The 23,770-nt window shown below is 35.6% G+C and overlaps 1 protein-coding gene across 8 annotated transcripts in view; it reads right to left on the reverse strand.

Moving 5' to 3' along the window:
- The window catches only part of VPS13B (vacuolar protein sorting 13 homolog B), a 770,530-nt gene that overhangs the window by 417,544 nt on the left and 329,216 nt on the right, over positions 1-23,770 (reverse strand). For 6 of the 8 annotated variants that reach the window (XM_044245212.1, XM_044245209.1, XM_044245213.1 and 3 more), the window contains exon 21: positions 20,997-21,144. The exons of 1 other annotated variant lie outside the window; for it this stretch is intronic. In XM_044245212.1, the coding sequence (XP_044101147.1) occupies positions 20,997-21,144 (148 nt within the window). The remainder of the gene's footprint in view (positions 1-20,996; positions 21,145-23,770) is intronic. One more of the 8 variants, XM_044245211.1, reaches the window with a different exon arrangement.

The raw sequence follows: 23,770 nt of genomic DNA on the forward strand, positions 1-23,770 counted from the left end.
AAATTTCATTATTCTTTTGGCCACTGATTGAAATTGGCATATATAATTGTAATCATTTTAAGTATCCACTAAGTATATAGTTTAAAGTATTTGTTGAAAGTATCATTTAAGTTTCATTTTTTCAAACTTTGTTTTAAATATTCAAAGAGAAAAACAGAAAGAAAGATTGATTAACTGAGGTTCCTACTTCTTAAGATCTCTCCAAGCATTTCACCTTCATTGCCTGAGAGAAAGGCTGATGCCACAGAGAACCCAGACAATGAGAGTCAAATTCTTTCCTCAGTATGATCCCCATAAAACTCTGACACAACTCTGGGTAGCCCTGGATTGACTTTGGATTACTTACTTCTTTAGCCCAGTGTATCTGAGGATCACGGGTAAGTCCTTTATCTCTGCTACAGAAAATAAAGTTGTACTTTGCACACTTGATTACAGAACAGAGAATTGTGCTTGATACATACACATGTATTACATAATTGGGATAACCAATAACCAACCAACCTGAGAGATCCTGAAAAGACCACATCCCTCCAGTCCCTAAAACTTGCCAACTAACTCCACCTTATAAACCCAGGATTAATTCTTTCATGCCCTTTATCTCCATTTACATCAGCCAACAGGAGAAGCCCCAAACTCTAAGAACATCCCTTATGACCCAGCCCCTGATGACCAAAGACCTCTGTGTAATCCCACCTGATGTTATTTCTCACTCTACCACACTACAGTCTCTTGTGTTCTGCACTCTAGAACTCATAATATATCATTAGCAAAATCTCCCAGATCTTCCTAAAACTTTCTCTGAACTTACTATCTTCTTTCCACACAAATCTGAGGACAATGCTTTCTATGAAGTACTCTTAGCTAGCTGATACTTTCTCCACTATACCTTGCAGAGAACTGGGCCTGGAAGTGGGTCCGATGGCTTTCCCTGATCTTCACGGCCACTTCCAGTCTATTTCTGTACCTCCTCCAAAGCCTCGCTTTGGATTTCATGTCAGCACCATACACCCATCACTCTTAACTGCAATAATCTATATGATCCTGAGGTCAGCACCCTCGTCCCTTTGTTCTTTGAAGATTTTAGCTCCAGATTCACTGACACTCCTTAAGCCAGAGACAAGAATCCCCATTAAAAAGTCTACCTTTTCCCCTGTATTATTAGGGGAAAATGGCAAGCCAACGTGAATGATTCTGACCAATAATGTATGACCTATAGTTAAGTGGTTCCTCTCTCTAAACTTTATAGGTAATCAGGAGCAAGCGTACTTTTCTCACTTCTTTCTCTTACCTGCTGGCTGAATGCAGAACATCAGAGGCTCAGCAGTGTGACTAAACAGAAGATCCCAGAGTCACTGCTTGGAAAAGAGTTAAGACACTGTGAAACCCCTAATGTACTTTCCTTGAACAAGAAATCAATTCTATTGTGTCAAGACACTGAGATTTCTGTGGTTCTTTTCTAGAGTCAGTGGAAAACACTGAGTAATAGATTCTATTAGAGGAAACTGAAACATTTGATCATTGCCACCTTCTGACACACTTTCGTAATTCCTTCTGGACACCACTGTCTCTATGTTCTCTTCCACCTCACCTTTCTTGGTTTTCTTGCTAGTTCTTCATTTTCCAGATCTCTAAATGTTGCATTGCCCAAAGATTCAGCCTTTGGACCATCACCCTTATCTACAAACACTCTCTTCTTAAATGAGCTCACTCAATGTCATGACTTTAAGTATCCTCTACATGGCGACAATTCCCAGGAAACAGTCTTGATCTAGCCTCTAAACTCCAGACTATTCATCCAGTTGTCCACTCGACATCTCCATTCAGATATTTAACAGGAATTTCAAACTTAACATGGCCAAGGCAAAATTCCTGAGTCTCCCTCTGTCCCCACATCATTTTCTTTCATATTCATTCCTTCAAGTCTCAGAAAACAGCAAATCCACCCTTCCATTTGCTCAGGGGAAAATGACTGCCCCCCCTGCCCCCTCACATACTATACCTCCACATAGTTGGCATTTACTGACTCCATCACAAAATATATCATGAATTTGACTTTACCTCCTCTAGTGATACTATCTTCACCCAAGTCACCATGATAACAGGCATTCACTATGGCAACAAGCCACAGGTCAACAGGTCTACTTGTTTCTATACTTTCCACTCTATAGTTTATTCTCAACACAGTACCTGAAGTGATACCATTAAAATAGCAAAAAGAGTCATATCATTTCTCTAATCAAAACTCTCCTATAGCATCCTGTATCAGGCTTTTACTAGTCCAAATCCTTGCAATGACTTGTAAGTTGCTACGGACTTTTCTTCCCCCTTGTCTATTTAACTTCCTCTTCCATTCCTCTTCCCAGTGCTCTCTGCTCCAGCCTGGTTGTCCTCCTTGCTTTTCCTTGAATGTAAGAATACTGGCAAAAATATGGGGTTAGAGAACACAGTAGAAGAGGAACCCCACCACCTTTCTCTTAATCCCCCACTTCCTCAAGTCTGTAGGAAATTTCAGAAGCATTTAGGGAACTTTAGAACAGCAAGAATAAAAGCAGACCGATACCAGTCTGTGAGTCTTATTATAGAGCTATTCCTCCATTCTGTTGGTGTGGCTTGGAAAACACTTGAAAATGAGATAAAGGAAAATACTGGCTTCTTTCAAAACTTATGAGCTACGGAAAAGTAAGAGTTTAATTCAGTAAGCACGACTGAGTGCCTTACTTGTACTAGGACTTAAGAGGAACAAAGATGTAGAAGACTGAAGTGGTGCTTTTGAAGAGCTTAACTTTGAAAAAGGGAAATGAATGGGTGACAAACTTACTAAATGGATAAGTAGCATAAAGCTATTTTAAGAAGATTTTATTACCATGTAGGAAGTGCAATAATTGTAGAGTCACTGTCTTATAATTAACTTTTACTCTGTTATAAATTACATATGTATAGCCATAGAAAAGAAGCTATTACACATTCATAATCCAAATAATGATTTTGGTGTCACTTAGAAAGAATAAAAATATATCTCTTGCAAAAGAAAAAAAAAAAAGGTCAATTTTCAGGCTCATAAAGAACCTAAATTTTTTTTTTTTTTTTTTTTGCCATTTCCATGGCTACCAACCCGCTGAAAATCCTCATCTCTGTAAAGAAGGGTACTTCACATTTCTAGAAAGGGTCTTCCTCCTTCCATTCCATCCTAGACTACTCTCAACCACAGGATACTATTCAAGAATAAATAGCATCTTATATGGAAAATTCAATTTCTGCATCTAGTTTTCAAAGCCTCTCTGAATCTGTTCAACTTTAATTTCCACTACTTCTGCTGAAAAAAACTCTACTTCACTTGATGTCTTCCCCTTGTTCTTCCCATCCAAGTGAACTGTCCCTTCTTAATTATCACAAACCCTATCTATTTAAGAACTACCTCAAGTTGTACCTCTCTAATAAAAACATTTCCAATTCCTAAAGTCTGTAATAATGGCTCTTTTCCTAATTTTTCCTCAGTTTTGTAAAATCTACCATATTGCACACGACTTTTTTCTTTCCTGTTAGAACCTAAAGTTCATGAGACTAAGAGCCACATCATCTACTACTTTCAATTTCCCAAAGTACTTAACACACAATTAAGAACACTGTAGGAACTCAAAATTATATTTACCAATTACCTGACTCAAGATAAAATCTAACATCAATATCCTGGGTTATATGTGTACTACTCCTGTCAGTACTTAACTTTTATTAAAAAAAAAGATTTTATTTATTTATTTGACAGAGAAGAGAGATCACAAGTAGGCAGAAAGGCAGGCAGGGGGTGGGGGAAGCCGACACCCTGCTGAGCAGAGAGCCTGATACGGGGCTTGATCCGAGGACCCTGAGATCATGATCTGAGCTGAAGGAAGAGGCTTAACCCACTGAGTCACCCAGGTGTCCCAGTATTTAACATTTTAAAACATATCCAAATTTGTGATACAGTGGGAATATTCTGCAAGATTATATGCACCAACTTAAAATGTACTACATACTGCTATTTTTCCTAAGTAATTGATAAATATTCCTGGGAAATCTGGAGAGAGGCATGAAAAGTTAACAGGACATTAATATAAATCAATTAAAGAACTAGGGGCAAAAAAGTTTAAGGAATGTGATATTTAAGTCCCTTCAATGAATATTGTTGGGAAAACTGGACAGCCATATGCAAAATAATGAAACTGGACCCTGTCTTGCACCATACATAAAAACTAACTCAAATGGATTAAAGAGTTAAAACTAAGACTTGAGCCATAAAAATAGGCAGCAAGCTCTGGGACACTGATCTTGGCAATGATTTTTTTGAAGCTGACACCAAAAACAAAGGAAAGAGAAGCAAAAATAAACTACTGGGACTACATCAAATTAAAATGCTTCTGCACAGCAAAGCAAACCAAGAATAAAATGAAAAGGCAAATTATTGAATATGAAAAAATATTTGCATATCATGTACCTGATAAGGGGTTGATATCCAAAATATGTAAAGAACTCATAAAACTCAATACCAAAAACCAATCTGATTAAAAAATGGACAGAAGATCTATATAAGACATTTTCCAAAGAAGACATACAGATGGCCCACAGGTACATGCAAGATTCTCAAAATCATTAATCATTAGGAAAATGCAAATCAAAACCAAAATAACATACAACCTTACACCTATGAGAATGGCTGTTATCAAAGAGACAAGAGATAATAACAAGTGCTGGTAAGGATGCGGAGAAAACGAACCCCTGTGTGTTGCTGCTGGGAATGTAAATTGGTGCAGCCATTATGAAAAATAGTGTATAGATGCTTCATTAAAAATAAAGAGCAGGGGCGCCTGGGTGGCTCAGTGGGTTAAGCCTCTGCCTCCGGCTCAGGTCATGATCTCAGGGTCCTGGGATCGAGTCCCGCATCAGGCTCTCTGCTCAGCAGGGAGCCTGCTTCCTCCTCTCTCTCTCTCTGCCTGCCTCTCTGCCTACTTGTAATCTCTCTCTGTCAAATAAATAAATAAAATCTTTAAATAAATAAATAAAAAGCAGAACTACCATATGATCTGTCAATTCACTTTGGGGTATTTATCTAAAGAAAATGAAAATACTAACTGGAAAATACATATGCACCTCTGTGTTCACTGCAGTACTATTAATACTAGCCAAGACATGCAAACAACCTATGTGTCTGCTTTTGGATGAGTGAAAAAAGAAATACACACACACACACAAACACACTCTGATATGTATGCATATGCAAGTGTGTATATATATGTATATGATCTATACACACACATATATATGATATATGCATACATATAATGGAATATTATTCGGCCATAAAAAAAAGAAGAAAATCTTGCCATTTGTAATAACAGGGATGGACCTCGAGGGCAGTATGCTAAGTGAAATAAGTCAGACAGAGAAAGACAACTGCCATATGATCTAACTTCTATATGGAATCTAAAAACTAAACAAAACAAAACAAAAACCAAGCTCATAGATACATAGAACAGGCCAGTAGTTGCCAGAGGGAAGGGTTGGGTGAAATGGGTGAAGGGGGTGTAAAGGTACAAACTTCCAATATAAAATATGTAAGTCCTGGGGGTGTGATGCACAGCGTATTGTTATAGTTAACAATCTCATGTTGCATATTTGATAGTCTCTCAGAAAGTAAATCAGGAAAGTTCTCATCACAAGCAAAAGAGTTTTTGGTAACTATGTATAGCAATGGATATTAACAAGGCCAGTTGTGATAATTCCCCAATGTACAGGTATATTGAATTATTATGTTGTATACCTTGAAATTAATATAACATATATCAATTACACCTACATTTTTTAAAAAAAAGTAAGCAAGTCAGCTATGGTCCTTGATGTACATTCTAGACAACGGGAAAGAAAAAAAAGAATGAAAACCTTTAATGGGTGTTACAAGGACAGAAAATAGGTGCTAAGGTAGGAAATCTTAGGGGAGTGTCACAGACCTATTTGAAAAAGACTAAACAGGGAAGCTTTCTTTACCAAAAGGATAACATTTAACCTAAGACTTGGAGCATGAAAAGTATATAGCTCTGAGAAGAGCAATAGCCTTTTGCCTCAGTGCATCTAAGAGAGGAAGGTGGGTGGGTCTGCAGCATCTCTACTGGGGCCACGCGAAGAACTGTGGCCAGGATTCTCATTCTTGCTGCGTCTGCTCAAACCAGCGTGGTCTGATGTGGAAACACGGCTCCACACATGCTGCCAGTGTTTCCATCAGTTTGTGACTGACAGAGGCTTCATTAAGTTCGATTAAGTGAACATCCTCAAATGGGTCATCCAAGAAACGGAGCTTAACTGCAGATATCCAAGATACTGACCTTAATGCTAATTCACTGTACATAAAATATATCAATTATGAGTGTTTTAATGTGAAAAAAATGGAAACAGTATATGCAAAAGATGTCAGGCAAGAAAAAGCATGGAGTGTTCGAAGAAATGGAAAAGGATCAATATAAGGAAAAATGACAAACGATGAATGGAAGAACCCAGCAGAAGCTAAATCAGGTCAAACTTTGTAGGCCATGGGAACAAGTTTGGATTTTACCTTAAATGCAGTAAGAAATTACTGAAGCATTTTAAGCAGGGAATTAAATGATACAATTTAGATTTTTAATGAGATGATTTTTGCTGTCATCTAAACAATGGGCTAGAGTAACTGAGAAAAGATGATGAGATAATTGACGTGAGTGGGACTACTTAGCAGATCTTTATTCTGTAGAAGAAATTATGTGACTTTGATTGGGGATGCAGCATATAAACAGAATGGACAGGAAAAAAGCCACCATGAATCCAAGGTTTCATCCTTGAGTAACATGGTCAGTGGTGGGGTCGGGGGGAGGTAAATAGTTGTTAAAGATTTGATAGTAGGATTGAGTGGCCTTTAAGATACCTAAATCTAGTGGTGCCTGGGTGGCTCGGTGGGTTAAGGCCTCTGCCTTCAGCTCAGGTCATGATCCCAGGGTCCTGGGATCGAGCCCCACATTGGGCTCTCTGCTCAGCGGGGAGCTTGCTTCCCCCTCTCTCTCTGCCTACTTGTGATCTCTCTCTATCAAATAAATAAATAAAATCTTTTAAAAAAAAAAGCCTAAATCTATTTCTTTAAAGATTTATTTATTTATTTATTTATTTGAGAGGGAGAGAGAGAAAGACAGAGAACAGGGGGAGGGGAGAGGGATAGGGAAAGAAAGAGAATTTCAAGACGACTCCACACTGAATGCAGAGCCCAACACAGGGCTCCATTCCAGGACCCTTAGATCATGACCTGAGTTGGAACCAAGAGTTGGACTGTTAACCAACTGAGCTACCCGGGTACCCCTTGAGTGGCCTTTGAGATACTTAAATGGAAATGTAGACAACTGGTTATGAAACATCTTAAAACAGAGAGAGAGAGAGGGAGAGAGAGAAAGAGGAAGGAAGGAAAAAAAAACTGGTTTAACAAAGCAACTCATTTAAGTCAAACATAAAATAAATCATCAGTGTGAAGTAAGCATGAATGGAAATACTGCATTTTAAGGCAAATGTAAGAAGATTAAAATCAAACAGAAAAGAAACACTAAAATCACACTGCAACATCAGCAGCTAAATAGATAAAATAAGCTTCACCTTACTTAGAGCATATACCTTTCCTATTAAAATGCAAAAACAAAGAATATGTTATTTACTTTCTATCTGAATGTGTTTTACCATTTTATAGAACTTTCACATATCTTACTCTAAGTCTTAAAGCAATACTTAAATCTGTGAGCTATTGTTGGTATACTTATTACCATACTATAAATGAAGAAAATGCAGGTGTATGAGGTTAGCTTGACATGGGAGTGGGGATAGGATCAAAAGCTAGATTTTTTGGTCCCTAGTCGGCTGGTTTTTCCACTGTACCTTCCTAACTTAATGTGCATCTTACACTGATCATTATTTTTGGCAACTTATTTTGGCAACATAAATTTAAGTAACTTGAAGAAAAAGTGACTTTTATATAGTAACACTATTTTTAAATTTCTAGAGTTTAGATAGTACATAAAGCTTTAAGCAACTTGCCATAGAAACTACACTAATGCCTGAGACTTTTCATCAAATACAAACTACATTCGATACTATCACTCTTGAAAGCCCCTTGGGAAATAATGGCTTTTTGGATACTGCAAGTCAGCGTGACATGGCATGCAAAATTGCATCTCATGCTGAGCCAACCAGGAAAATATATGTCATCACTATGTGACATTCAGAATTTCATCTGGAAACTATAATCTTGTTCTGACTGCTAAAAAAAGCGGGGGGAGGAAGACTGCATACAAAACAATTTGGTTGAATTTTTGCTGAATTCTTGCCAGTTCATGTAAAAACTAAAATAACTTACTTACTTCCAAAGAAGAACTTTATATTCAAAAACGTTTCAATGCTTTCTCAAAGAACTTTAAAATTAACTGAAATCTTGTAATTCTAATTAATGAATCACTAGAAAAAATTCTTTATAATGAAACAAAGTTTCAAAATTAATAAACTGTGCAAAGCAGAATGATGAAACCACTTCCTAATTCCTTTCTCCCAAATGAATAAGCTCTAGATTAAGAAACACACAAAAACCCACTATAGGCCACAATCTGTTTTACGCATCCCATATCTTTCTAGTCTAGATTCTTTTCCTCCTGGGCTCCTAATTCTTGTGTGTGCGATATATTCATAAAACATCTACCTTATTCCTATTCAGAAACCTGTGAATGTGATTTAGTGTTATATAATCAACATTTTGTGTTTTAAATCTGTTGTGACTAATTGTAAAGTGAAAAATTAGTAGACATAAACTGGAATGGCTGACTCACAAATTACTCCCAGGAGCCATGTTTCTGCTTGCCCTCTATTTTCTGGTGTCACATCTCATGCCCCTAACCTCAGAAAGGGCTGCCACTGGGCCAATCATAGTACCTAACTGCACTGGTCACAGTGATTGTCTAAGATGTATGCACATGACCTAAGGGAAGCCAAACAAAATCCTTCTTAGGTATGTTTTCAACAGATACTAGAACACATCTTTCTCTTTGATCACACAGAATTAAGTATGTGAGTCCAGAGAAATCACAGCTGAGTACACTGCTAAGTCAAGAAACCTATTTCAAGAAATTAAGTTAAGCCAACAGGAAAAGAAAAACAGTCCTAATGGTATGGAGTCTCTATTTCTACATCATTCCAAGGAAAAGATCTATCTTTGCTTTTCTTACCATTTTGGTTATGCAAATCAGGAAACTATCCCTGTCTTTTCAAATTTAAGATAATTTTAAAAATGTTTGTCTTTTACAATGAGAGTCCTCCGTAATTTAGAAATGTGTCAAAAAATAATTTAGAAATGTGTCTTCCCTAGTAAAGGAGTGACTTATAGAAGGAAACAGCAATTTTTAAAATTTTTTTTATTTTTTACTTAAATTCAATTTAGTTAACATACAGTGTATTATGAGTTTCAGGCGTAGAGTTCAGTGCATAAAACACCCAATGCTCATTAAATCAAGTGCCTCTTTAATGTCCATCATCGAATTACCCCTTCCAGCAATCCTCAGTTTGTTCCCTAGAGTTAAGAGTCTCTTATGGTTTGCCTCCCTCTTTGTTGTTATTTTATTTTTCCTTCCCTTCCCCATAGGTGTGCCTGCCCAGCCCTTGCAGTATCATAACACAGCCTGCATAAACTCCAAAATGCCCAAGCACATCATGGGGTTTACTTCCCCATTTCCCAGGCTTACTTCCTCAAGAACTATTCAAACTCTTCCTCCCTGGCTCTCAGTTCTTCTATTATCATATTCACTGGCCATTGTACTTAAGACACTCTGCCTGAACTTACGTATTTAGAGATGCTATTTTTACTCCTCTAATCTTTTCTCCACCTCCAAAAGATTTCTTTAACTACATTTGCCAATACTTTTCTCGGTTTAACCCTTGGCACTCTCCCATCTGTGTCTTATAAAAGGGGCTTCCTACAGACAACCCTAAATTTCCATATAGTAACACCCTAAGACAACAGTGAACTCCAATAATGTAGGGTACAAAACTATAAGACCAGCCATCGAGATTCTGGGGACAAATACGAGAATATCTATTCATATTTACTTTTATCTAAAAATGAGAAAGACACAGTTTGTTAATATTTAGTAAAGTAGAATTACATTGAGGTCCTTCTCCATGTCATAAGGCTACAGAAAACACAACGCTAAGTATACTGAAGGAAGAGTAGACATTTTTTTTTAAGATTTTATTTATTTATTTGTCAGAGACAGAGGGAGAGAGAGCGAGCGAGCACAGGTGACAGAGAGGCAGGCAGAGGCAGAGGGAGAAGTAGGCTCCCTGCCGAGCAAGGAGCCCGGTGTGGGACTCGATCCCAGGACCCTGGGATCATGACCTGAGCCAAAGGCAGCTGCTTAACCAACTGAGCCACCCAGGCGTCCCAAGAGTAGACATTTAATAACAAGAACAAAATGGCAGGGCTTCACTCTTTCATTTGTTTTCAATTAATTGTGGCATACTATAATTTATATGCATACAGTTAACTAGATTTACAAATTTTATTCTCTACCTTTAACTAAATTAATCCTCATAATTTGGATATACATTTTTTAAAGATTCCATATAAAACACATGTATCCAAACTACGGAATAAAGATATCACTAATTTATTTAAAAGGAAAAGGAAAAGGCAACACCTTTCCATTAATTTAGAAGAATATCTTATTGATATATGGAAGATGGAAACTTACTAGCCTGATGTCAACAAAGACCCTGATAAAATGAATAGGACTGAAAAATAAGTGTCTTCAGTGCATCAATGATGCCCATTTTCCTCTTAGATAAAATGAACCTTAGTGAGGTGACTTTTCAATGTCAGCTACTAAAATCAACTATTAAAATAAAGTGAATTAAGAACTAAACCTTGGGGTGCCTGGGTGGCTCATTCAGTTAAGTGTCTGCCTTGGGCTCAGGTCATGATCTCAGGTTCCTGCTCAGCGGGAAGCCTATTTCTCCCTTTTCCTCTGCAGCGCCCCCTGCTGGTGCTCTCTCTCTCATGTTCTCCCACTCTCCAATAAATAAATTAAATCTTAAAAAAAAAATTTTAAAAAACACATAAAAAAAAGAACCAAACCTTAAAGTTTCTATAACACAGTATTAAAAGATTTTTAAATGAAGCATATTAGTCTCACTGAAATATGATTGTATATTAAAACTCTATCAGAATAAAAACATTTAAATGTTAATAAAAGTAAATAAAAAGTAAATAAGTTAATAAAAAGTAAAATTATCTTGCATGCTTTATAGTATATTACAACAGTGATACAGACATTTAATGCATAAATCAATAAATTGCTCAAGGTTTTTTACTGAAAGGAATACACTAAGAAAAAAGGTAGAAGGCTACCAAAGACTAACTATTTTTAAATAGTCTGTTCTCTGTACTTGTTTTAATTCTTCTCTTACTATTTAGTAATGCTTTTAACAAAATATGAGCCTGCCTCAGATGTGTTCAAGGAATCCAAAAAGAGTGGTTTTGTAGGGTTTTTTTCCCCTTTGTTTTGATCTAGGCTTGGATTAGGACATTTATTTTTTTTTAATTTTTTTTTTTTAAAGATTTTATTTATTTGACAGAGAGAGAGAAATCACAAGTAGGCAGAGAGGCAGGCAGAGAGAGAGGAGGAAGCAGGCTCCCTGCAGAGCAGAGAGCCCGACGTGGGGCTCGATCCCAGGACCCTGGGATCACAACCTGAGCTGAAGGCAGAGGCTTTAACCCACTGAGCCACCCAGGCGCCCCAGATTAGGACATTTAAAAGAGGAAGGAGTGAGGTAGTCGGGAGTCGTCAAAAGAAAAATAATCCCAACAGAATGTAGAATTTAAAACTTAACTTCTCAGCATTAAATTTTTACCTTCTAAAGCCATCTCCACTGACAAAATTCATAAAGTCTATAGTCTACTTTCAAAGTAAAAACCAGAGTAAAACTTGAACATATTAAAAGAAACCATACCTAAATATATCTTCTGCTTTACAGTCCTAGAGAAACAACAAATGAGCCAAGGAAATAAGAGAACAAAAAATCTTTTCCACTTAAATATGAAATAATTACTAGTCTAATTTTCAAGAATCAAAGTTCCAAGAGGAAAAGACATTATGTGCATGCTATACAAATTGTAGTATATTTAAAAATAAAAATCAATAAGCCTAGTTTGCTTAACAAACTCTACATGAATTAAAAGACAATTGGAAGGGGAGATGAACCATGAGAGACTATGTACTCTGAAAAACAATCTGAGGGGTTTGAAGTGGCGGGGGGGTGGGAGGTTGGGGTACCTGGTGGTGGGTATTATAGAGGGCACAGCTTGCATGGAGCACTGGGTGTGGTGAAAAAATAATGAATACTGTTTTTCTGAAAATAAATAAATTGGAAAAAAAAAAAGACATTCTGCCAGACACACTAGGAGACACACTAAAGAAGCATAAATTACATTTCTTTATAAACTGATCAATTACTTGAGGAGTCCTCATATGAACACTAGCAATGCAAGAAATCCAGGTATGTAGTAGTGCCTAGTAGTGTAATTACCAGGTCTGTCTATAAAAGAATATCATCAAATGATGAATGGATAGTTTATGAAACATTAAAAAATCAAAATGTTAAAAACACTCTATAGCTACAACTATCTAGACTACTATGGCTGATGCTATAAATCATCATAGGGCACCTGTTGAAAGTCTTAGAAAGATAAGCTTAGAAATTAATTTAGACATAATTTGAATTATAAAGATTATGTTAAGTTCTGCTTAACATATTAACTGTTAATATTTTTCCTCATAAATTCTAGGTTTAGAAATAAAAATAATTGTTCTTACAAAGTACTAATGGAAGAAGCAATTTAGTAACTGTATATTTTCCTTTAAGTTCTCTGATTACTTTCTGGATGGTATTTCCAAGTTTCTTTAATTTTTTATGTACTTCATTAGATAGACTTCATTTTACTTTAAACCTTTTTCTATTCCAAAAAGGGAAAATATACTTTAAACCACATTTTATCCCTGAGAGAATAAAATCAATTGCATATTATGCAATATTTTCCAATGCTTTAACATTTGCCAAAGAAACTGGATATCTAATTAATCACAAAGGAATGAAATTTTATGCTAAACTACATGATTAAAGTAAGCAACTTCTAATATACATAAGTCCAAAAAATATTTACTTCTTGTACATTAATACTAATTCCACACTATAACTAGGAACATACCCGCTCAACATTCTAGTTTAACCAAATTAAGGATGATTTAAACATTTTTAGATGAATAAGTACATTGGTGTGAACCATTTTACTCATAATGCACAATTCTTAAAACTACTCCAAAATACATCAGTGCCTTCAGAAGCAACTACTACCAGCAATAATTGGAAATCTTGCAACGTCAAACCGTCCTACAAGTTATACTGCTGTGGATAAAATGATTTTTTTTTAAAGCCTTGACAGAATGTCAAACTTGGAGTACCATAGTAAATGTATACAAAACAAAAGAAGGTAAAAAGTGTAAGGTCTTGTTTTCTTAGAAGGAACACATTCCTTGTATACGCAAAACAGGGTCTTACGTTGAAAACTTCTACATTTCTTCATTTCTTACATTCTCAAACAGGGCAAAGAAAATAATACTTATCCTACATAACTCTTGTAGGAAAGAAAATTAACTAATTGATGTATAGTCTTCTTACCTCTGTCTCAAAGGAAGAGGCAATTCTCTTATCAAGTCCTACATCTATTAATAAGATCTTATATTTTGCTTCATTTGTGATCTCACTGTATCAATTATACCCAATGTTCCTTTATCTCCAATTCTTCCTTCTCTCTTTACCTCTCATTAGACATACTCAAGTGTCTGTACAGTGAAATTTCTGAAAAGAGAGGTGTACATAGTGACTGTCTGAATTACCATTCATTTCCTAACAACTAAAGCTTCTCTGGCCAATTTCTGCCTCATTATTCTGAATGAATCTACAGCATCCTAGGCAGTTACCCATCCTCATCTTGATGTGTATACATGTGTATATTATTTTATATATATATACACACACATATTATGCCATATATATATATAAATAATATACACATGTATACATTCATATGTATACACTTACATTGCCTAATTCTCAGAAGGATGCTTCTCAATCTTTTCATTGGCTCATTCTACTTACTCTTTAAAGAATTTAATTTTGGGCTTTCTTCTCATTTTGCTTCTCATATAGTTTCCTGGGAGATCACACACTTTGTAAAGGCTTTGACTGTGTAAGATCCCAAAGGCAATGAATCTAGCACTCACTGTGAAAAACCTAAGCAACATCTCTGACATGACAACACTTTTACCAGCTTTGTCTTCTGATATTCTCACTTAAAGCACAGTATTTTCTACTTTTCTCACCAAACTCAAGCTTACAACATTCCATTTTAAGTTACTATGGCAGAGTAAATAACCTGTACTAAGTAACCTGTAATGAGCTAAATTAACCTGTACTATCTACTCTTCTCTTTTTTTAGTTAGAACCCAAACCTTTTGGTCACACAAACCCAGGCCTTAAAAAATACAGACTACATTCCTGAGATCCTATACAGCTCTGGATACGTTCACATATGATCAAATAAATATGACTAGTTTTTCCGGCCAAGAATATACAAGCAGAAGTGAACAGTACAACTTCTGTATAGTTTTCAAAGAGGTAAGGTGTTCTCTTCTTCTTTCTGTTGTTTTTGTTTTTGTTGTTGTTATTGTTGTTACTGATTTCTGCTCACTGAAATGCAGACATGATAAGCAGTTGAAGCATCCATTGTGGACCATTCATCAAGCCTGGGACAGGAGCCACTCGTAGTGGAATAAGAAAGTACCTGACCTTGGAGAGTCAAATACCTCGGGGATCCATATAACCTTGGGGTGTATACCCTTAAGCTTTCACATGAGAGACAAAACTCAATCTTATTTAAACCATTGCTATTGAGAGATTTCTGATATTTTCAGCCAAAATTAACTCAATCATTACAACTACATTACTGAACTACTGTTTAATTTAAAAATACTATATTTTGAAATGAGATCAGAAAAAAATGCAATTATATATTTTACCTAATAACCGATATAAACAATATAAACAATGTGATTTTAAAATTTCATGATTTTCCATATCTAATTTTCTTTGAGAAAATAAAACAGAATTTCCATATGTCTGATAAGAAATATAAGCATTTGAAACATCATAAATTTTTTTTATTTCTTAATATATATCGCTGATTCTGGGATATATATAAACATACATATTAGGGAAGAAAGAAATATGCCAGCAGTAGTGTTTCATTTCTTAGTGTCATCCAGCAATTTAACTGCAACACTGAAGTGACATCAGTTAGAACCATCCCTTGACAAAAAAGAAAGCTCTGAAGTTGGCTGGTTATATATTTGGTATTAGAGGGAAAATAGTAGATGACTAAATTTGCACAGATCTGACTCCTATGGCTGGTTGTGCTGTTAAGTAAAGAAAGAAGGTAACTAATAATCACAGAATGACTTTCATAATCTGGAACCTTATTTGTGTGTGTATGAGTCTGCTACAGGTGCATTAACACATTGAGAAAATATGTTAACTAACGTAATTAGGGTGCTATTTACTTTTCAAGTGTTATTCTCTGTAATTTGCTAAATAGCAAAGCACCTCATATAGCACCAGAAAACACTTTGCCAAGTGGAATCTGAAGAACAGAGTTAAACAATAATCAAACTGAGAAAGATTTTTTTATAAGGATGAAATCAAGGAGCAATATAAATATTCATATCAAGAGATTTATTTTTTTGAGTTTTTATTTATAGTGGTTGAACACTTCCATACACCTAGTGCTGATCACAAGTGCCCTCCTTAATCCCCATTACCTATCCCATTGACTAATGAAGAGGATGATACACACACACACACACACACACACACACACACACACAGGAATATTACTCAGCCATAAAAAAGAATGAAATTTGCCATTTGCAACAATATGGATGGAGGCAAAGAGTATTAATGCTAAACAAAATACATCAGTTAGAGAGAGATAAAGACCATATGATTTCACTCATATGTGAAATTTAAGAAACAAAGCAAATAAGCAAAAAGCAAAACAAAACAAACAACAACAACAAAACCCAACAAACTAACTCTTTACTATAGAATACAAACTGATGGTTACCAGAGGGGAGGTAGGTGGTGGGATGGGTGAAATACGCCATCTGGAACTAAGTATTTTTTCACTAAATATTTTTAACCTTTGATTCATAAAGAGGTCAAGCAACTTATCCATCTCCATAATTATAAAGTGAAGGGATTAGACTGGGTAATTTATTCGAAGATACATAAAATCCCGTATGCTTTTTCTTAAGTTATTTGCAAGGCTCCCTCCTTTACTGGCTTCATATCAGTTCAAATTTTCAGTGAGACCTACTCTGCCTACTCAAATTAATTATCATCCTACAGTCTACTAAAATTTGATACACCTTCCCCCCCGCCATTTATTCTCTTTGTGCTTCATTTTGGCAAGTTTCTATTACTAGGCCTTCAAGGTTGATTTCTTCTGCAATGCCTACTCGAGTGCTATTTCTACCCAGTCAGTTTCTTCTCCCTTCCCATATATTTTTCAACTCTAGAGTTGGGCTTGGTTCTTATTTATGTCTTCCACTTCCCTCCAAAATGTACTCATCTTTCCTTAAATACCTGAATACAGTTATAATACCTGTTTGTACAAGCATTTAATACACCTCTAATTCTATCATCTATGCCATTTCTTAGTTTATTTCTATTGGCTTATTTTTCTCCTGGTCATAGATTACTACTTCTTTGCATCTCTATGCTTCTCTATGCATCTGAATGCTTGACATTGTGATTTTAAGCTGTTACATGTCTGGATATTCTTACAATCCTCTTAATAGTGTTGGGCTTCATTTTGCCAGCACTTAAAACTACTGTTTTTGTTGCTTCAGAGGCTTTTTAAAACTTGATTAAGGTGAATCTAATGTAGCCTTTACATTTTTGATAGTTTAGCTCCACCACGGGGGTTATGGCTTTCCTGAGGTCTCTACTGAATATCCTGAATAATTGATAGGACTGTAGACTATGACAATAGGAACCTGAATACCTTCCAGCCCTGTGTGAGCTCTGGCAATCATTCAGATTATGGTTTCTAGGTCATCCTTTGCCCAACCAGGCAGAGTTTCATCCTATGCAGGCATGTCTTACGATTTAGCAAATACTCAATGAGAACACTATTCCTGATTTCTGGAGTTCTTTTGCTACACAGCTTTCTCTCTCTACAATTTTATCCCATGCTTTGCCATCATCTCCACCTCCTACTACTTCAGTCACTCTACCTCCCTAAACTTCAATTCAGCAAGACAGCTGAGCTCAGCTTAATACGTTGCACCCTGTTCTTTGATCTGGAATGTGCCTTTAGCCAGAAAGCCAAAGCAATCCAGAGGATGCTTTGTTTCCTTTCTGTGATGATTTACAGTCCTGTACAGCCTACTGTCCAATGTGTAGAAGCTTTTTTTCTCCCATATATTTGGACAAGTTTCTTATTTATTTATAGCAGGAATATAAATCTAGTCCCTATTATACCACCATGGTCAGAAGCCAAATTTCCATACTTTGAAATTGTAGCATTATCTACTAAAATTTACATCATTAATTATCACATCTTAATTTTTGTACTATTTTTGTAGTACCTGAGAAGTCAAATTAAAAGGCCTTCTATTATTTTAACCATCTACTTATAGTGCTTTGGACTTGAGAAGTAATATCTAAACATGCAAGAGAAAAATAGCTAATATTTTTTAAAGAGCTATCATTTATAGAGCATTCTTCTTTTTAAAGTTTTCATATCCATTACATTTTCATCAAGAGCTCCAAATGAATTTTCATAACATTTCCAAAACATAGGGTAAACAGATGTTATAGTTTTTAGGGGTTTCCCTGTTTTCAAAAATAGATTCTCTAGAAGATTACTTAGAATTCTGTGATAATATATTATCTTCATGTGAGACATGCTTTTATTCTGGGTTGGCCTGCCCTATGTGCCTATATCACTGAAATAGTGTTGTTCTGCTGTCAACACATTTCCTACAATCAAACATATGTTCCCCCTGTAGCCAGATATTTAACATTGGTTAATTGTGATTGGAAGAGGAAGATGTCTGCTTTTGTTGAATAATCACCAAGCAAAAATCAAGGCCAGTGCAGTATCACCAAGCTTTGGCCTTCATGTGCCAAAAATGCTACATAATTGTTGGGAATGAACTTAAGACCAAGACTGGACCTTAGGTTGAAAATATAAAAACTCATTTTAGTAAGAATTCAGACATAAATTAACACTGACAGTTCTCCACTATATAATTCAGCTAAAAATTTAAATGTACATTTCATAATAATATGAATATATTTAAAACTAACTGAACTATACAATTTAAAGTTTAAGATGGTAATAGTAAAAAAAACAAACAAGATATGTAAAAGGCTATGAATGAATTACCAAATTCATTTCAATTCATGATGCAATGTAAATAATGAGTACAACAGTGATAATTTCATTTAGAAATGATACAAAGAACTCAAAAAACATTTTTAAAATTAAAACTGAAGGAGGAACAGTAATATAATTAAAAATACAACTGAGATTTTTGAAATTTATTTATTTATTATTTATTTTAAAAGATTTTATTTATTTGACAGAGAGAGAGAGATCACAAGTAGGCAGAGAGGCAGGCAGAGAGAGAGAGAGGGGAGGAAGCAGGCTCCCTGCGGAGCAGAGAGCCCGACACGGGGCTGGATCCCAGGACCCTGGGATCATGACCTGAGCCGAAGGCAGAGGCTTTAACCCACTAAGCCACCCACGCACCCCTGAAGTTTTTGAAATTTAATCCTAAGTAAAGAAATTAGTTAGCATAGAACATTCTCAAGAGAGCGTCACAAACCAAGGTTTCCAGAGAAGTAAAAACAGTGAGACTTCAAGTAGGAAGATACACAAATCATAAAGAATAAATACCTATGATCATAATTTCTATCCTCTGTCATGTAATTTCATCGAGATCTTAAGCATTTTCCCTTATCTATATTCATCCTTAACAATTACTTTAAATCAATTATCAACTGTGATTCAAAGAACATGACTAAATAGTAAGCAAGAGGTCAGAATATGTGGTTAATATGCATACAAGATTAAATTTACTTTTATCAAATGATTCTTTAGTAGACATTTTACTTGATTTATCAAGAGGTGATGGGTGCCCGGGTGCTCAGCTGGTTGAGAGACTGCCTTCAGCTCCGGTCATGATCCCACGACCTGGGATCAAGTCCCACATCTGGCTCCCCCTACTCTGTGAGGAGCCTACTTCTCCCTTTTCCTTTACCTGCCACTCTCCATGCTTGTACTCTGTCAAATTAGTAAATAAAATCTTTTTTTTAAAGAGGAAATAATTATATGGGGTGCTTGGATGGCTCAGTACATATTATGTGTCTGACTCTTAATTTCAGCTCAGGTCACGATCTCAGGGTCGTAAGAACTAGCCCTGCATTGAGAGCAGGGCTGTGCTGGGCATGTACCTACTTAAGACTGTCACTTTCCCTCTCCCTCTGCCCTCCACACCCACAAAAAAAAAAAAAAAAAAGGTGATATTTATAAATCTTTATCTAAATTAACAGTTCAAGAGATCTAAAGTATAAAACTTAGCACAGTATCTAAAGGAAATAATACTGCATTAAAAATTCAATACTTAAGTTACAGATCAGCTTCCTATGTTACAAAAACTAAGCATAGGCATTTTGGCATTTGATAAAGAAAATCTCAACAAAGTAAAAGGTTTGTGGATGCTAACAGGTGGAAGTTGAATAATTTCACAAAATAAACATAACAACAATACTTTAGGAAAAGTAAAATAACAAGTGTAAAACTCCAGAAAAATGTATGTTACCATTTTATTGTTGTTAAATATGGTCAGAAAATAGTACTTTTCCTCTAAACTATAAATGTTAGTTTGATATATATGTTAAGTTCCTTAAGGGCGAGGTACATATCTAATTAATGTATCTATGCTCCATATCACAACAGAGTTTTGCCCAGTATAGACATTCAATAAGTGGTTTTTAGTTTAGTGAAAATATGAAACTTTCCCCAATATGCTTCAGAATACAGAAGTCATATGAAATAAAGCTTAGCATCTAAGAAAAAATATAAACTCTCCTGAAGATGTGACCAATCATCACAAACATTACAAGTTAACCAAGAAAATACCACTTAAATGCAATTATAAAGTGCTTTTCTTTTCAATTACACAAATGGGGATTTAAAAATTGTCTTATGGAAGAATATTTATGTTCTTTATTTGCAGAGATGATCTAGCTAAGAGAGCGAGAGAAGGGAGAGGGAGAAAATTGAGATATATTTTGCAAGAATTCACTTTAAGAAAGAACGTCTTAAAAGTAAAGCAGTGAGTGCCTTTGTGCCCAGTTTTCAAGGATATTTGTACAGCATACAGACTCAAAAGACAGAGCTACAGTCCTTTTGAGCAAAGGCTTAGGCCTTGCAAGTTACAAATACTGCCTCCCTCCAAAGAAAATGGCAGGCATGTTTTCTACTGATTATAGCAAGTTCAGGTTCCCTGATTGAGGGTTCCTCTCCTCTAACATAATCCACTGTGTATAGGTGGCATCTGACCTCCCTGGTACCACCCTGTGGGAATGAGGCTTAGGACAGGGACACAAGAAAATGCTAATAGCCTAGGTTACTGCTAAGGTTGCAAGATAATAAAGTCCTCTGTCTCCATTCCAAGAGTCCCATGTCTTTGGCTGGCATTCATGAAACTGTGGCCTGGATAACCTGATAACTTACTTGAGCTTAGAGTTAGGGTAAAATCAGACCCTTCAGAATTCTTGACACATACCTGTTACTGTTTTTGTTTTTATAGGGCTGCTGGCATATTCAGAGGCCTGATATGACTGCTGCTTTGCCAGGGGTGCACTTCCAACAGACACCTCATCGTCCTTCCTTCTGCTAATTGGCATAACAAGAGGAACAGCTACCACAGGCTGCTGGAGAGAGGCAAATGAAACACTGAATTATTTATTATTTCTTAAGCAGTGAAGGTTAAACATGGCGACATTGAGGAAAAGCCTTCATAAGTGGTATTGAAGTTTATTACTTGAAATCAATCATGAAATCAATCAGTCAACTGTACCTTTCACAGTTTTTTCCCTCTCTCTTCATCTGTCTCTCTTATGCACACAGATTCACACAGGGACACTTAGTTTCAGCGTGAAATTACAATTCTGTATGAAACTAAGATAGCTTGAAAATAAATGAAATTTAAAATAAATTTCAGTAAGAGCCATAAAGATAATATGGTAAGGGCAAATCAAAACTAAAATCAGCTTTGAAAATCGTGATTATTAGAAAATAAAAAGTTATCCTTATGAAGTGATACTTTAGAAACATACTTGTATAAAGTGATTAATTACATGTTACAGTTCAACTTAATAAAGAATTGCTGAAAATCTCTACATTTTGTCTCACAAAGTGATATACGTAGCATATTTAAAAAGCACAGAAAAGTATCCACAGTTAGAGAAAGCTGGAAAACATTATGATCCTATATTGAATGCATGAGTGCTGAATTGGACAATAAAGCAGCTGTTTCATCTTTATTCACTGAAATAAAGTCTGATGTTACTGCTGATGACGCCCAATATAATCTTGTCAGATTTTTGGCAAAAAAGAAGAAAAAGGTATTTTTAAAGTTTGCTGCAGGATCAAAGATCAATGTTGAACTGGGTGGAAAACAATCATGAAATGTTGGGTTTTAGCCACAAACTGAGAAGGCAATTGCAGCGTGGGCAACAACAGCTGCTAACTGTAACACAGCTGCGTCCGATGGTAGCTCTGGAGGGGTGGCTTCGAGAGCAGCTCAGTCTAACGTTGCTCTCAACAGCACAACACCACATTCTTCAAGATCCAACTTTAAGCCTCACCCAACATTTATTACTTATTTAACACTAATTCGATTATAAAAACATCCCAATCAGAACATCTGAACATTATCTAACAATGCAGCAAATCAATCAAGCCATGAGATAGAGGGGGGATAAAGGCAAAGTATTTTAAAGTTGCTACTTCAACTGAGTAAAAGGACAAGGAAGCGGATAATGAGAAAATGGAAAGGTTAAATATATTTGTGGGAAACATCACAATGTATAGTACCTACTTGCATATTAAGAATTTAGTAAAACTGATATTTATAAAATCTGAATAGGAAATTAGTATTTTAAGATCTAGACGAGAAACGTTCGACATATTGTTAAGTTTTGATGTATTTAAAATTCCTCAACTATAAAATATGGGAGTGGAGATATCTACTTAAAAACCCCTATATGTTCTAGTATTTAGTGATTTCAAAATCCCCTGAATTTCTTGGCCATCATTTATAAACCATGTTCAAATTCAAATTAATGTATTAGAGAAAAATTATGTTCTGCATAGCGTGATATTTAATTCAAGCAAAATAGCTGGAAGATGGGCACCTGAGTGGCTCAGTGGGGTAAGCCTCTGCCTTCAGAGGGGCCCCCCACTGGGCTCTCTGCTCAGCAGGGAGCCCCCCCTCCTCTCTGCCTGCCTCTCTGCCTACTTGTGATCTCTCTCTGTCAAATAAATAAATAAAATCTTTAAAAAAAATAGCTGAAAGATGAGATTCATAAGATCCATAATACTGGTAATACCCCAAAACAAACAAACAAACAAAAAACCCTTCCTTTTGGTGGCTGAAACTGGGTGCATTTTCACAAAGGCAACAATTTACTAAAAGCCCTAACAAAACACCTCCTAATAAGACAGCAGGTTCTGATATGTCTCCTACAGAACTGTATTCCAAATACCTACAACAGTGTCCAAAAGACTCTCCATAAATATTTGCTGAATTATTACTAATACAGAAACCACATGTCAGGCAAGAAGAGATACTGGGTATAGAGGAAAATGATTTGATTTCCTCCACTTTTCTGGAAATATGGCTATTCCAGTCAAAAATATAAAAATAAACAATATTTATTTTTAGCCAGCTTCCATGTTTCTACTAATAATCTTCTACCTTCTGGTACTAGATATTTCCTCAAATATCAGTGTATCCTAGCCTCAGATTTCTCCTATCCTTGATGCATCTATATCCCATGATCTCAAAATACTTAAAAGCTTTTGCTGTTCTTCTAAAAAAAACCTCTCCCTCTTTATTAATTTAATATAAAACTCTCCCTCTTATTAATTTAATAAATGTAAAAGTATAGAAAATTATAAAGAAAAACAACATTTACATTCTCATTACATCTAATAGTTACTGGCTCTTTACATTTTTATATTTCCTTTTTTTTAAAAAAGAGACCAATGAAGTATTACAGATATGGTTAAAACCCCTACAACTGCTAACCACCTGCCCTTTTCTCCTGCAATCAACCACGATTATGATACTGATATAATCCGTGAAATGCATGTTTTAACAACTGTCTTTACTTACACACACTCATATACACCACTTATTTCACCACTTATTTATTTCTAAGGGTAGTTTTGGGAAAATGTACATAAATGCTCTCATATTACATATATCCTTGGAAAACTGGTTTTTACATTAGGTATAGTTTGAGACATACATATTAAAACCTATCGTATAAT

The sequence above is a fragment of the Neovison vison genome, chromosome 4 (genome assembly GCF_020171115.1).
Source record: "Neovison vison isolate M4711 chromosome 4, ASM_NN_V1, whole genome shotgun sequence".
Classification (NCBI taxonomy): Eukaryota; Metazoa; Chordata; class Mammalia; order Carnivora; family Mustelidae; genus Neogale; species Neogale vison.